The sequence below is a fragment of the Lemur catta genome, chromosome 7, assembly GCF_020740605.2.
Source record: "Lemur catta isolate mLemCat1 chromosome 7, mLemCat1.pri, whole genome shotgun sequence".
In the NCBI taxonomy this organism is placed as follows: domain Eukaryota; kingdom Metazoa; phylum Chordata; class Mammalia; order Primates; family Lemuridae; genus Lemur; species Lemur catta.
The window spans coordinates 67,491,786-67,506,455 of NC_059134.1; the positions used below are offsets into that span (position 1 = coordinate 67,491,786).

At 50.6% G+C, this 14,670-nt stretch overlaps 1 protein-coding gene across 17 annotated transcripts in view; it reads left to right on the top strand.

The window, feature by feature from the left end:
- MICAL2 (microtubule associated monooxygenase, calponin and LIM domain containing 2) overlaps nt 1–14,670 on the top strand; it is a 217,109-nt gene that overhangs the window by 117,593 nt on the left and 84,846 nt on the right. For 13 of the 17 annotated variants that reach the window (XM_045557535.1, XM_045557534.1, XM_045557547.1 and 10 more), the window contains 6 exons: nt 679–747; nt 3,856–4,005; nt 5,288–5,410; nt 6,467–6,685; nt 6,840–6,941; nt 8,133–8,255. In XM_045557535.1, the coding sequence (XP_045413491.1) occupies nt 679–747; nt 3,856–4,005; nt 5,288–5,410; nt 6,467–6,685; nt 6,840–6,941; nt 8,133–8,255 (786 nt within the window). The remainder of the gene's footprint in view (nt 1–678; nt 748–3,855; nt 4,006–5,287; nt 5,411–6,466; nt 6,686–6,839; nt 6,942–8,132; nt 8,256–14,670) is intronic. The other 4 variants (XM_045557543.1, XM_045557541.1, XM_045557542.1 and 1 more) reach the window with 2 other exon arrangements.

Sequence of the window (14,670 nt, forward strand, 5' to 3'; positions counted from 1 at the left end):
GGGGGCACAGCAGTAAATCAGACCTGCCCTGGGCAAACTGGGTTGTACGGTCACTCTAGTCACCAGGCCACATCCAATGCTTATTCAAATTAAGACACTGTTTACTAGTAGCTGTGAATGGTGACTGATTTGCAGACTTAATTTGGCATCAAATCCCTGGACAGCCCATTTGAGCCCTGAGGATCCCTGTGAGAGGAACAGGTCACCTCCTCACAGGGCAGAGGCCCCCGAGGTACACAGAGGCCCCGGGTGGTCTCCATGAGGCAGCAGCACCCTGCAGGAGTCAGCAAGGCTGGCTGTGACCTCGGAGTCATGCAACTGCTCTGAGCCCAAGGCCACATTGCAGTGGACACTGCCATGTCACAGGCATTCCTTTTGCTTTGGGATGGTTCATCATGATCTTTGGGGATGTAATTCGCACTCCTTCTGACTGAAGAACCCTTGGCTCCTTAAGTGGAATAAGGTTCCCTCTGCCGGACCTGAACAAATTCTGTGACAGCATTTGTCACAGTGCAGGGTAATTTATTACTGTGATTGCATGTAGAGTGGCAGCTGTTTGCAGCAAGGATACATCCGTAGTGCCAGCTCAAGGCCGGCTCTGTAGCCTCAGGGATCTTAGTGGGGCTGAAGCCCTTGAACTCACCCCCTGAACTCACTGTGCTTTCTTGGCCATTGCAGGTGGATGGCCAAACTGAAGAGAATGACATGAACAAACGGAGGCGGAAAGGCTTCAATAACCTGGAGGAGGTTTGTGAGCACAGTGTCACTTTAAACAAAGGCTCATTTCCTGACAACCAGTGGCCGCAGGCCTGCCTGGCCATGACGGTAGCCCTGGCCCTCTTCCTTTCCTCCCTCATGAACCACCGGGTTCCAAGCTTGGCTTGATGGAAAAGCAGTCTGGGCTCTGGTCCTCGCTTTACTACTTTGCTGGCTATGTCATCTTGAGAAACGTAACCTCCCAGGGTGTGGTTCATGTCTATAAAATGTAGTCACGAGTCTTTGCAGCATTTTTAAAGATGAATAAGATGATGGAAATAACATGCTGGACATGGTATCTGTCACATCGGTTATTAAATGTATAATCACTATTAATATCAATAAGTGGTAAAGAGGCTCCAGCAATCCCCCTTCTCTCCCAGTCCTTTGTATTCTTTTATGTTTTCTTGTGCTTTTAGTCTTTAAGGCAAATGTCCTGGTGCCCACAAGTGCCACCTTCTGGTGAAAGAATAAAATTACAGGTTACTTTGTCAAAGAAGAGCCCCAATCGCTAACTGCTTCTGAAAAATCAATCAGCAGAAAGAGTATCAGTTCCTGCTTCCCCAGGCAACTCTTGAAAGAGACCTGATATATACACTTTATTCAAAAAAAAGCCATTCTAATTCCACAGGCATGCATATTGTCAACGAAGTGCGGGATGCCAGCTTTAGCTGTCCTGCTGGCTGATGTCAAAATGAGGACGTAGAGTCATGTGGGGCAATCTATATAACATATTGATGCCTGATTTATAGGACTCAAGAGACTTTTTCTATTTTATATGGTCGAGGAGGTTTTATCGCTGTGTATTTTTATGACATCATTTTTCATTTATGACTTGCTCCATCTTACAAGAGTGGACTTTATAATAAATATAAAAATAAACATAATAAGCAGAATCACGAAGGCTAGCTGGGGTGGGGGGCAGCTGCCTGCTCACCCCATCTCCTGGGATGCTCAAAGGGAAGCATCAGTAAAGGAAACCTGGAGTTCTGTTCACATCTTAAAATGTGCAAAACCCCACTCTATCCAATGAATTCAAATCACCTCTGTCTGAACATTTTCGAGAACTTCTTTGGGTGATTCCTTCAAGAACTGTTGCTTCCCCACCTGCTGGCTGTGGTGTGAGCAAGAAGCCAGCATGTGCGGAGATAATTCAGCGGAGGGAGGGGCAGGGCTAGAGACATGCCCCGTCTCCCAGGCTGCAGGTGTTGCCTCCCACCCTCAGTGCCTGTGAGTGGCTCCCAAGAAGCTTGCCTTTGGTACACTTGGTCTCAGGTGCAAGTCTTGTCCTCCCCTTTTTCCTTGGCTTATTTGAGGGGTGCTTGTGCCATTTCTGTTGTTGGCGGCCCAGGAGGTGGAGCAGGAAGGAATCTGGTTTGCATCTGCCCCTTCTAAGATTGCCGTGGACTGTTTTCTGGGGCAGCTGTTTTGCTTAAAGTCAGCTTGAATGAAGCAATAATTCTTTCTAAATTCTTGCTCCTCAAAGCATGGCCCAAGGTCCAGCAGCACCAGCAGCACTGGGGAACTAATTAGAAATGCAAACCCTCGGGCCCACCCCAGACCTGCTGAAATCAGATCTGCTTTGGAAGATTGATTCATGTGCAGGTTCATGTCTGAAACGTGCGGGCCTGGTTGGCCCACTGTCCTGGCTGACTTTGGTCTTGCACAGTGATCATCCCAGTAAACGCACCCTTTTCTCTCTCAAGCCTGCACTGATGTGTGCAGTTACATTTCACTGTGGAGTGGGGACTGCCTCTTGGGTTTGTGTTTGTCCAGCACTTCAGAGCAGCCATGTGTAAAAGCTTTCCCATGGGGCTGCTACTCTTAGGGCTCTTTTTAAAAAACAGTTGACTGTAGCTTGCCTCTGCCTGTGAATTTCTTCTGCGTGAACATGTCTTGTTGTCTTGGGAACGCGTACTCCAGTGAGAGAGATCCATGGTGTTCTTGCAAAAGCTGACTGCCCGCTTGGCATGGCAACACCGTTTACACTTCTGGAGTCTCTGGGAGGAGATCCCATGGTAAGAGGAACAGGCATTCTTACTGAACGCTGGCAATTTTCAAATTTTTATTGTCAGCAAATGAGCTAGAGAAAACTTATATGGAGCTCTATTTTACAAAACAGCGATCAAAGGCTACACCACCACTTACAAGTCATGTTGCTATCATGAACCCTGATGTGATGGAGTGAGGGGGCTCTTCGCCTCTGAGGTAGCCTCCCCCAAACCCACAGCCCCAATCTAAGCATGGGAAAGCATCAGACCAACCCAGATTGAGGGACTTTCTATAAAATAGCTGCCCAGTACTCTTCAAAAGTGTCAAAGTCATGAAAGAGAAGGTAAGATGGAGACCAAGGAGACAAGACGATTCAATGCAGTGTGGGATCCTGAACTGAATCCTGGGGACAGAAAAAGGATGTTAGTGGAAAAACTGGTGCAATTTGAATAAAGTCTATCATTTCCTTAATAGTATTGTGCCAATGTTAGATTCTTAGCTTTGATAACAGTGTCATGATTATTCCAGACGTTAACATTAGAGGCAGCTGGGTGAGGGGTACGTCAGAATAACCTGTGCTATCTTTGCAACTTTTGTGTAAATCTAAAATTATTTCTAAATTAAAAGTTTTTTAAAATAGTGAAAACAGAGCAGGACTGGTTGAAGTTGGTGATAGGGTAGAGAGGAGAAAGAAGCCCAGAGCCTGTGCCTTCCTTCATCCCCCCATTCTTCACTTCTTCTCAGCCACGTGATGCATTTTGAAAACCATTTTGCTCGACATTTCATTATTAAACTTGGTTTTTGCAATACCCATGTGAAGTGGATTACAGATGAGGAACTTCAGAGAAGTTAAGTAAATTGCCAAGGTCACAGAGCTGGGAAATGAGTCAGGATTCAAACCCTGCCTGGCTCCCAGGCCTGGCTGTGCCCATCCTTTGGAAAGACGCATCTGTCCTGTGAACATTATCTCTGCAGGTGGCTCTGTGGCTGCTTCCTCAGACCATGGAGGGTATCCTTCTTCAGCAAACTAGTCCTGTGTCCCTTGCCCCCTCCCTGATGTCTGGGTTCCAGAATCCAACCACCAATGCAGTGTTTTGACCTTTGCAGCCTTCAACCCTTTCCAGTCGTAGCTTGGGCTCCAATCAAGAGTACAGCAGCAGTAAAGAAGGTGGAAATCAGAACAAAGTCAAGTCCATGGCAAACCAGCTGCTGGCCAAGTTTGAGGAGAGCTCTCGGAACCCCTCGCTCCTGAAGCAGGTGAGTCACGCACGTCAAGTGCTCCCTGGACCTGCCTTCTTGGTGGTCAGAACCTGCCGAGGAGTCAGCAGGAGTGTTCAGGCTAGTGACAGATTGCAGATATGCCAGCCAGGCCCGGTGAGAATGAGACTCAAGCTTCTTCTAGATCACAAGTCAGCAGACTTTTCTAGAAGATGACAGATAGCAAATTCTTTACACTTTGGAGGCCACACCATCTCTGTCACCACTATGTAGCTCTGCCATGGTAGCACAAAAACAGCTATAGACAGTATCTAAACAAATAAGCTGGCTGTGTTCCAATAAAACTTTATTTACAAAAGCAGGTGGCAGACCAGATGTGGCCCATGGGCCAGAGTTTGCTGGTGCCTGTTCTACATTAAGGAAATCCAGTCCCTAATTTAGTTTTACTTCCCCACCATGACTTGGTTCGCAGCCAATTTTGAGGTGGTACAGCCTGAGGGAGCTTCTGAGATGGGGCTGTCTGGGAGCCTACAGGCTAAACCCATGGTGAGAACCATCCAGACCAGAGGAAGTGAGTCGGGACTGTGGGCCAGGCTGCAGGCTTCTTTCTGACTCTGGCTCGGAGGTCTGTGCCTCGTGGTTCATTTGGTTGCTCCCCTGAAGTTCCTTTGGGATGCTGTTGTCATGTAACAAAAGGTTGGGGAAAGGGGCTTTGGTTTTGCTATAGAGAGGACCTGTCACATGACAGAATTAGGCTCCTTTCAGGAGGACAGACCCTTGGTCAATTGGCTTTAGAGTGACCATAGACAGCTCCTTGATCTCAACACAGACCACACCCCTCCTGAACTAACCTAGGAAGTGACGTGATTTTATTACCAGGGGGCCATTTCCTTGAGATTTGTTATTCTCCAAAACGTTCTCGATTGTCCCTTCTGGAGGCTTGGCCCCCCACAGCCCTCAAATGTCGATGAGGGCTCTGTTCCTTCAGGAGCACAGGAGCATTCCTGGCCTAGGCTGGCCGTGCTGGCCTGGCATGGGCTCCGGCAGTGCCCGCCCAGGGCCCTGCATCTCAGCCAAGAGCGAGGCCGCCCCGGGATTCACACGTTGTCCGGGATGAGGGGACTGTAGGACTAGCTGTTTACAAGGGCTCGAGTTTCCCAGCTGGGCCCGGCTTGCAGGAGCCCAGCCCAGTGCCCTCCCTGCATGCACACGCTGCATCTCCCTGCTTCTCTTTCTCCTGCCTCCAAGTGGCTCAGTCTGACTCTCCTTTTCCTTCATGTCTCCTGTGGCTGCTTTTTTGGACTCACCCTTCTCCTCTCAGGAGCGCCGTGTCTCAGGGATAGGTAAGCCGGTCCTGTGCTCTTCCTCTGACCCTCCTGCTCACTCTCGCTGCCCCAAGCCGGAGGAGCCCACAGCCAGCCCGTCACCTGCTCTGAAAAGGCAGGTAGGGCTCCTTGCAGGGGACGCTGTTTTAGTGGAGCTAAGGGTGGACTGTGATCCAGAGGGGTGGGGTCAGTGGCTCTCCCCACACCTCAGATAGGGCTGGTTGTAGATTCTCTGGGCAAGCAGACACAACTTGAAGTTACCACCCTTATAGGTAAGAATAACCAAGTATGCAGTATCGGCAAATACATCCCACGGGTCCCTCAGCCAGCCAGCGGTATGGACTGACCAACCACCATGCTCTTGATGCTGTTACTAGGGGGAAAGCAAACCAGACCACATAGGGCATTTTGTGGGATGACCTGTGACACTAAGCTTTATTTGCAGATCATTTGAATAGGCTGATTTCCGTATCAATGAAAACATGATATTGGAAGGGGCTCAGGTGGCCCCTTGGCTTTGCCCATCGAAGGGGCGAGGCTGGGGTGTGGGGAGGGCCTTCCCAAGCCAGAGTGACTGAGGACCCGCAAAGCGGACAGAGAGGCAGCTGGCAGCCACGCTCTGTGGCTCATTCCAGCTAGCATCTCTGGGCTGGGAACTTGACCAGAATCACTATTATTGACCACAAATTTCAAAGACATCTGGTCAGTGTTAGGAATTGTGTGTTGCTTCCGGGTGGTAGAGGTTGAGTAAGGAGAGTGTTTATATAATTCAGCAATTTTGTGTCTCTGTGCATCCCCTAGGGAGCTTTTTAAAAAATATCCGTGTCTGATGCCCAGTCCAGAACAATCAGATCAGAGTCTGTGGGGGTTGGGCCCAGACTTGGGTCTATTTGAAAAGTACCCTAGATGATTTCGGTGACAGCCAGGGTTGAGATCAGGGTTGCACAGGTTTAGGTTCAGGAGCTCTGGGCCGAGGCCCCAGACTGTGCATTGTTACAGGACTGCCAGGTGATTTTGCTGCAGGTGTGGAAAGTCAAGACCTGAGGCTCGTGTGGAATCTCACTTAAGGGGACAGTTGATGTGCCCTTTGTATCTGGTCCCCATGGGGGATGCCTTACAGAAGTCCCTGAAAGGGCCACAATACGGAAGGAAGCTTATTTTTCCCTCTCTCCCAGTTCCCCTCCGTGGTTGTGACAGGGCATGTGCTCAGAGAGCTCAAGCAAGTGTCTGCTGGTGGCGAGTGTCTGAGCAGGCCCTGGAGAGCCAGAGCCAAGTCTGACCTGCAGCTGGGCAAGCCGGAAAATCTCGCTGCCCTGGCTCCGCCCTGCCAGGGCCCACAGGCCCTTTCCGGAGTGCTGCGGCGGCTGCAGCAAGTGGAAGAAAAGATTCTCCAGGTGAAAGCTTCACTTTCTGCCCTGTCTCTGTGTCTGGGTAACTTCCTTTCTGCCCCCACCTCCTGCCTACTCCCTGTCTCCCAGCCTGCTATGCATGAGGACCAGACAAGCCTCTGTCACTATCTTGCTTTTTCCTTTCTCCCCTTGACTGCAGAAGAGGGCTCAGAACTTGGCCAACAGGGAATTTCACAAAAAGAACATTAAAGAGAAGGCGGCTCACCTGGCTTCCATGTTTGGACAAGGGGATTTCCCTCAGGTAAACACCAGGCTTTCGGGTCCCCCAGGAACCCAGATGCTGGACACCCCGCCAGGGGACCATGAATCAGTCTCCAGAGCTGGATTTGCTCCTTTCTTCTTTTATAGCATGAGGAGCTATTCATCTTTCGAATCACTAAAGAATTTAAGCTAGCATCTGAAAGAGATCCAAATGAGAAGATTCAAAATAAGCAGATACATCATCACAAAGAGAAAACCAAGGCAGGAAAGTAAGCTCAGGTCGAAGGAAAACATTACCAAAGAGAAACACATGCTGTTAGGCCCTAGGTAGTTTCTGAGTTGGCTCTGAGCTTCCTACAGGTCAACACAAAGGGGGAACACTGGTCAGTTGCCAGGATCACAGTGCCTTTATGGCGAAAGCAAACCAGTTGATGTTTTGGGGCACAAGGGAGGAATCTCCCTGTGCCTCTGATCAGGGAGACACTGAATGATGAGGTCAACCACATGGGCTCTGCTTCCCCAGAGGCAATGTCAAGCCAGGAAGAATGGCTTGTCCTTGCAATAGGAAGTGCAGCCCCCTCCAAGCCAGTTACTTAATTGGAAATTTGCTGGAAAAAAGAGCCTGTGTTCCCAGGGGGATGAAAGAGTTGATAATGAGATCCCACGGATGTACGTGTGAAGTCCGCCCTCTCTTGCAGCAGCCTGTCTGTAGACTCTACCTCCTCTACTGCTTTCACTCAGTCCCCCCTAGACCTGTGTCCTCTGCTACCTGGTGGAATCATTGACGTGGAAAGGATGCTTTCCACTCAGTTCGTGTTTGGGGTTCCGCATGGCCGCCAGGAGGCTGGCACAGGTGTCTGCCACGGCTGCAGAGGCCCCTGCTGTGGCCATCTGCCCCAGAGCAGCCCTGGGTTCGCCTTTCCTAAGCTGGCAGCTGCTACTTCATTCCAAGCTCCAGGGCGAGGGCTTCAGTAATTAGTGCTGCTGTCTGGGGCGGATGCAGGCAGGAACAGATTGGATCTTTGCGAGCTATTTTGGTGTGACAAGGGAGCTGGAATAGTTGCACCAGAATGCAGCGTAACCAGGAGCCAGATAATCCTGCTTGGCTCCAAAGACAGGGTTTCCGTGTCTCCCCGCTTGAGTGCGTTGGCATGGGACTGCATCACCGAGGGTGCATCGCTCTGCGCGTCCCTGGGATAATCCTAGTTTCTTCTGTTTCTGTTCTGTGCAGAATAAACTACTCTCTAAAGGCCTGTCTCATACTCATCCTCCGTCTTCTCCCTCTTGCCTTCCGTCTCCTGATCCAGCTGCTACTTCTCTGCCGACTGTTGACTCTGCTTCTCTTGCCAGAAAGGTAGTTGTCCTGAATAATTTGCTCCCCGCTCCCTGCACGTTCTGAGATGTTCTCACCCTCTGTTTGACCTGCGCAGCGAACATCTAGAGCCTGGCTTGGCTGGGATGAAAATTTACAAGATAGTTTACAACGGTGCTGGATTCAGTTTTGTTTTTATGTGAGAGCACACAGTGTAGCAGAACAGGCAGCATACAAAAACTTGCCAAGCTGTGCTCATTCATTCAGCAAGCATTCATCAGGTACCCTCCATGTGCCAACCACTGTGCTAGGTTCTGAGAAAACAAAGAGGAGGGCAGTGCAGCTCCTTGACTACGATTTAGATGGGAAACAGAACACTGGCATAGAAAGAAGTAATGTTTTTACTACACAAAATTGCCAATATGTGGCTGTTTTTGACCTAACGAAGTGGCAGTTTCACATGATAAACCTAATACCTTACTATTCATTAATTCCATGAAAGGTAGAAAGGGCAAGATTGTAGGAACAGAGAGGAGAGAAGCCTGGGAGGGGTTTACAGAGGAGGTATTGTGGGAGCTGAGTGTTGAGGTTACATGGGAGGATGTTGCTAGAGAAAAGTGTAGGGCAAGGGTGCTGTAGAGGGGCTCGCGTGTGCAAGGCGGGCAGACAGGACTTGCATGGCATGGGAAGACAGATGTCTGGTGTAACTTGAACTTGGGGATAAAAGTATTCATGGGGGTGCAGAGAGTGAAAGTGAGCCCATTGTGTGTGTGAAGGAATTTCATTTTTCCTCTGCACTATGGGAAGCCACTGTGAGATCCACTCTGTGTTCTAGAAGGATAACCCAGCTTGTGGTGCAGAGCTTGGCTTGGAGGAAGAGGGGAGGCAGGGAGCTAACTTTGGTTAAGTACATGATGAAATGCAGCCATGGGCATTGAGTAAATTTGGGTTCTGGGGCACTTTTCTTGTTTTCCACTTGCTCTCCTGTCACCTCCCATGCTGAGAACAATAGCAGGCTGGGGTAGGAGAGGGTCAGTTTTCTGGGAACCTTGACCCCTGGAATGAATGAGTCTAAAAAGGGACATGAAGCCCACTTCTTCAGCTGTTGCACGTAGTAGGAGTGGCGTCCCGTCCCCACCCACACCACGCTCCTCCGAACACACCCCGTCCCACACCTCGGTGGCTCCCACCGAGGCTCGGTGTGTGGTGCTGAAGGTCCCCCTGCCAGAGGGACGGCTGGTTTGCTTCCTCGCTGTCAGGCTAATGCACAAACCAGCTCCATGCCATTGTTTTAGTGAAAAACGTGCCTCTTGGTGTGTAGCTGCGGGTCCCAACCCCGCTGGTCCTCACCTCTGTGGGAAGAAGGGTATACATAGGGCCCACAAGAAAGCAGCAAGGAATCTCACCAGCCCCACGCCTCCAAGGCCCCCACTGTGTCGGGAGCATCCCCAGAAGGGCAGCAGGAGGGGGCATGGAGGAACAAAACCACTTCCAATGTTCAGTGCTGCTGAAAACAGCCACGGTCCCTTACCAAGACACCAGCATCTTGCTCCAGGTCAGCCACGGGTCAGCTGCTTGGCCTGAAGTCTCCTGCTCTGCCTGGGCTTCCGTTCACCCCAGTAAGAAAGTGGTCTCTGGCTTATGTTACAACCAGCTATGTGGGTCGAGACGTGTTTGTCATCATCATCATCATGAGGTTCTAGGGTAGCCTTTTTGCCCAGGTCGGGAGAACAGCCTTACCTGGGGGGTACTTCCTGCTGCGGGAAAAGGTCATTGTCACCCTTAGGGCACCTGGGCAGGCACAGAGCAGGCCGTGGCTCGTGCTCCTGGCTGGTCAGCTGGGCCCACACCTTGCTTTTCTCCAGCTCAGCCCCCTCCAGCTGCCTGGGCCCTTCAGGGTGGAGCCAGGCAAGGCCTTCTCTTGTCCCTGCCCTTCGTCCATCCTCAGGAAGGCCTGGCTTGGTCACTGTCCGCTCAGAGTTGAGGGCTGAGCTGGGGCAAGAAAAGCCACCACACTTCCCAAGGCCCCTGCATTGGTTTCCTTCTAAGCAAGGGCAGGAGGCAGCTGGGAACTTGCAGAGCTGTTGGGCCCAGCAGAGACACTTCTTGCCAGTAAGCGTGTCCCAGTCACGTGGTGATCATGCCCCACTGAGGCCCCTGGCTGCTTCTCCATCAGGCTCTTCAGGCAGCTTTAAGCCAATGTCACTCATGAAGCCAACATTTATTGCATGACAACTCAGCATGAGGCAATTCTGGCTCTTGGGATATGCATCAATAATAAGAGTTCAGTTCCTGCCCTGCTGAGGCTTACATTCTAGCCGGGAAGCAAGCCATCAACAATAATGTGATACAGAAGTAAATTATATAACGTGTTAGAAGGCAACACAGTACTTCCTGTGAAAAAATTAGAGCTGGTGGCAGGGACCTACAGCACCAGGAAGGGTAGCAATTGCACATGGAGTGAGTGGGAGCAGGGCCACAGGTGAGAAGGCAGAGGCCCAGGGTCCTGGCTCCCAGCCCGGTGTCCTCTCCTGTGTGCCGCAGAGGCTGGGTGGGCGTGGAGGCCATGTCCATGTGAAGCCCTACACCCAGGGGCAGCAAGGGCTTCGAATGGCACCAGCCTTGGGATGGCCCAGCCCCAGATCCTCCAGCCCCCACCTCGATGGCTTTGTCCTTGTGTCTCCCAGGTTGTGGCAGGACAATCAGCCCCCATTTTTTAATCCTATCCCCCAAACCAGCCTTGGCCATCACATGATGGTATAATTAGGCCATTTTAACAGCATCCAATGTATTAATTACAGGCTAATGTGTCTTTCACAGAATGGCTGGGAATGCTCAGGGAGCTCTTAAAAGGGGCCACCACTGGACATATGGACAAGTCACTTAACCTGTCTGTGCCGTAGTTTCTCTAAGTACCTACCCTTGCGGGCCCCCGCAGGTCTCGCTGTGAGTCCACTGTAGGCAGTTAGGGATGAGTGGTGAGTTTCCAGTTTCAAGCTGTCTTGGGAAGGATATTGCCAGCCTCACCCCTGCCCCCCAGCCTAACTTTCCTCCCTCCCTAAATCCTATCCGCCATTGGTTCAACACTGGTCTTTGCACATGCAGAATCTGGCAGAATCACAGCCTCCCCTGAGGAGAGAACTGGCTGTTTCTCAAAGTAGGTGATGACAGTGACAAACAGCTTCATTCTGTCCTGGTGGCGCTCAGGGAGTCTCTCCCCCAGAGAGAGCTGGGCCCTTAATGCTTCTTCCAGACTGACCATGGCTTGTTCTGTTTGCCCAGTGGCCCGAGTTTGCCTCAATTCAGGGGAACTAGAGGAAGAAAAACACACTTGGAAACTGATGCTTAGTCCTTGGCAGTTTCCTGGCAGGCAGGGTGGCTCTGTTCCTGCTCACCAGTTCTGAGGATACGGGAATAATCACCTCTTCATGGGAACAGACTTAGCCAAACTTATTAAGCAAAGCACGTGTTACTCACAGGGATGCAGGCTTGAGTCACCGACTCCGAGACAGGTAGCCAGGGCTCCACGTTCAGACTACACTTGCCCATCCTCTCAGACTGACATTCTCCTTTAAAGTTCAGAGTTTGGCCTAAACAGCCACAGAGTCTTGTTTAGGGCTCAGATCCTTGCCAGGGTCTGTCTTTTGAGGCTGTAGACTACAGGATCCATGTCCAGTCTTGTGTCCCCAGCACCATTTTTCCCATTGATCCCATCAAACCAGCCCTCCTCTGTGGTCTCAGCTCCCCGTCAACCATTAGTTAATCCCTTTCTTCAAGAAGGGAGGCCTCTGCTGCTTTGGCCTATGGCATGGCTGCTGGCCCTTTGCCGAGGATGGTGAGCTCTTGCAAGAACAAGATGGCAGCCGAATGTTTGCACAGTTGAGCAAGGGGACCCTCCACAGGGCTGGGAACTGCCCTTTCGTCTTCCTGGATCAGAAGAGCACTGAGCATTGCAAAAGGAGGTTTCTCTACCCTTGGAAGTGTTTGTTTTAAAACCAGATTTGCAGGGTTTACACTAGAGATTTGCACAGTAGAGGGAAACAGGGAAATGCCGGGCAAGTTTTGGCTGGGCAATCTGCCTTTGTTTTGTCTGGTTTGAGGATAAATATCAAGGATAGGTCTCAAGGCTGCCTCCAACCTCACTGTCCCTCTCTGTCCCAGGGGTAGAGGTAGGCCACCTTTTAGAGGTCTCCTCTGTGCATCCCAGCCGGGGAGGGTTTAATCTGCAGGGTGCTCGTGTATGTCAGGGAGGCAGGGAGAGGGATATGAGCTTGGAATCAAACTTGAGTTCAGAGCACCAGTTGCTTACTGTGTGACTTTGGACATATTAGTGGACCTCTCTGAGCCTTAATTTCTTAACCTGTAAAATGGAGATGGCAACAGCTACTCCTATTCCTACTACTGGAATACCGCAATGACCTAATTTATGTAAAATGCCTGAAGTATCTAGTAAATGGTCCCTTTCTCCAGTGGAAGAAAATTAGAGAAGAAATCTCATTTACTTAAAATGCATGTTGATGCCTCTCTTTCTAAAGGAAAAGAAGTCACCTTCATGTTTCCATTTCCATCCCAGCCACTTAAGAGCGGTACAGCCTCAGGTGAGTTAGAGCCTCCCTGAACCTCAGCAGCCTCACCTGCAAAGGGAGATTTTGAGACCCACCTGCAGGGCGGTGAGCTTTAGATGCCTGGCACCAGGAGACAAAGGTGGGCAGACGTGGGCGCCCACTGGGGGGTCTCATCTCTGAGCGTGTAATGTGCAGACCCCCTCGAACAAGGTGGTTTCAGTTTCTGGTCCCCCCTCCCTTGTCCTGGGCATATAGCTGAGGAATCAGGTCCAACAGGCTATCTTCTGGTGTTTTCTCATCCAGGGACTCCTCAGTGAGGATGTCCTTGCCCAAATGGACCCAGGAGACCTCCTCTGGCCCTACTCGTCAAAACCTCCCCTTCCCGTGAGCCCTCAGTTCTGAGGCCCTGGACTCCCCACTGTCCCTTCTGCCTGACTCATGTGGCCTTGTGTGATGCTCATAGCAGGCTGTGTGGCCACAGGTGGCCCAACTCTGTGAAGAAGCACAGCCTGGACGCCTGGTATTCCCGGCCGAGTTCCAGGCCCAAGGAGGGGCGTTCCCATTGTTTGGACACAAATGGGCCCAGGAGCCTGCCTCCTCCTTCATTCCGAGTACCTCCCCTGTGCTGGGAACATAGAGTTGAGTAAGACAGGTCACTGGCATCAGGCAGTGCACCCTGGAGAGGAGATGGGCCAGCCCAATGCAGTGGGAGAAAAGCTCCGACATCCAGGCAGGCACAGGCAGCTTCTAAGCTGGGAGTCACAGGATGGCCTGAGGGATGCCTCTGTGAAGGTCTAGCCATCTTCTACAGGCTCTGGCCTTTGCTTGTGACAAAAGTCGTGTCCCCATGTCTGAATCTAAGTTGGCTCAAGGGAGAGAAGGCAGCCTGCTCGTCCTGGGTGGGCCACCTCACTCTTACTCCTATAGAGGGAAAGTGAAAGTGATTTAAGAGAGGGGAGAAGTAATCCCGGAACATGCAAATGCAAAACTGTGCACATGGCGGTGCTTAGACTCATTAACTATCTGCCGAGTCTCTCCTAGATGCCCAGCACCGTTCAAGGCCTGGCCCAGAGGCTTTCACGACTCTTTTACAGCTCTGCAAGGCTGGTGGTGGCTCCTTGATTCACAGATGAGGAAGCTGAGGCTCACAGAAGGACAAGGGTGTATGCAAGGCTAACCCAATGTAACGTGAGATGACGCCCCCCCCGAAATGTTCTAATTAATTAACTGAGAAATAATTAGAATTCAAAGGGGGGGAAATGTGAAAAATACCTAAATTCTTGAAAATGACAAAGATACTGGAAGATATATAAGGCATTGCAAAAGCAGTCCAACAGGACTCCAAGATTACTAATTCTTTAAAAGCTAGTGATTGGGACATGATCATTTTTGGCCACATCATGGGATTGCCCAACTTTGTGTTTGGAAAAGTCTCCCCAGGAACGCTGTGGCTTGCCTTTCAGTGTGTGCCTGTCCTTGGTGGTTCCTGTCTGGCTCTTACTCAGGTCAATCAATGCTAGGATGAGTTCTCTGGAAGTTCCTGCAAGAGTTGAGCATTTCTTTATTTCTCAGGATCCTGAGAACCTGGTAATTCCCCAGCTGACTAGAGCAGCGCTACCCAAAGTGTGGTTCACCGGTAGGTACTGGTCTGTGATCCAATGCACACACCAAGTGAGAGTATTAGAAACTCGTAGAGCAGTTTGACATTGCCACACATCTAAGTGTATGATCATATTTCTAGTAGCTTATTTTTACAGTATCCGGAAGTATCGAGCTACAATGGATTAGAGCGCTAAAAAGAACAATTAAAACCTGGTCACTGGCCACAGATAGTTTGAGAAGCACTGAGCTAGCAGAAGGCAGCAGTTATGTCCTCACTCTCAGGGGACCTA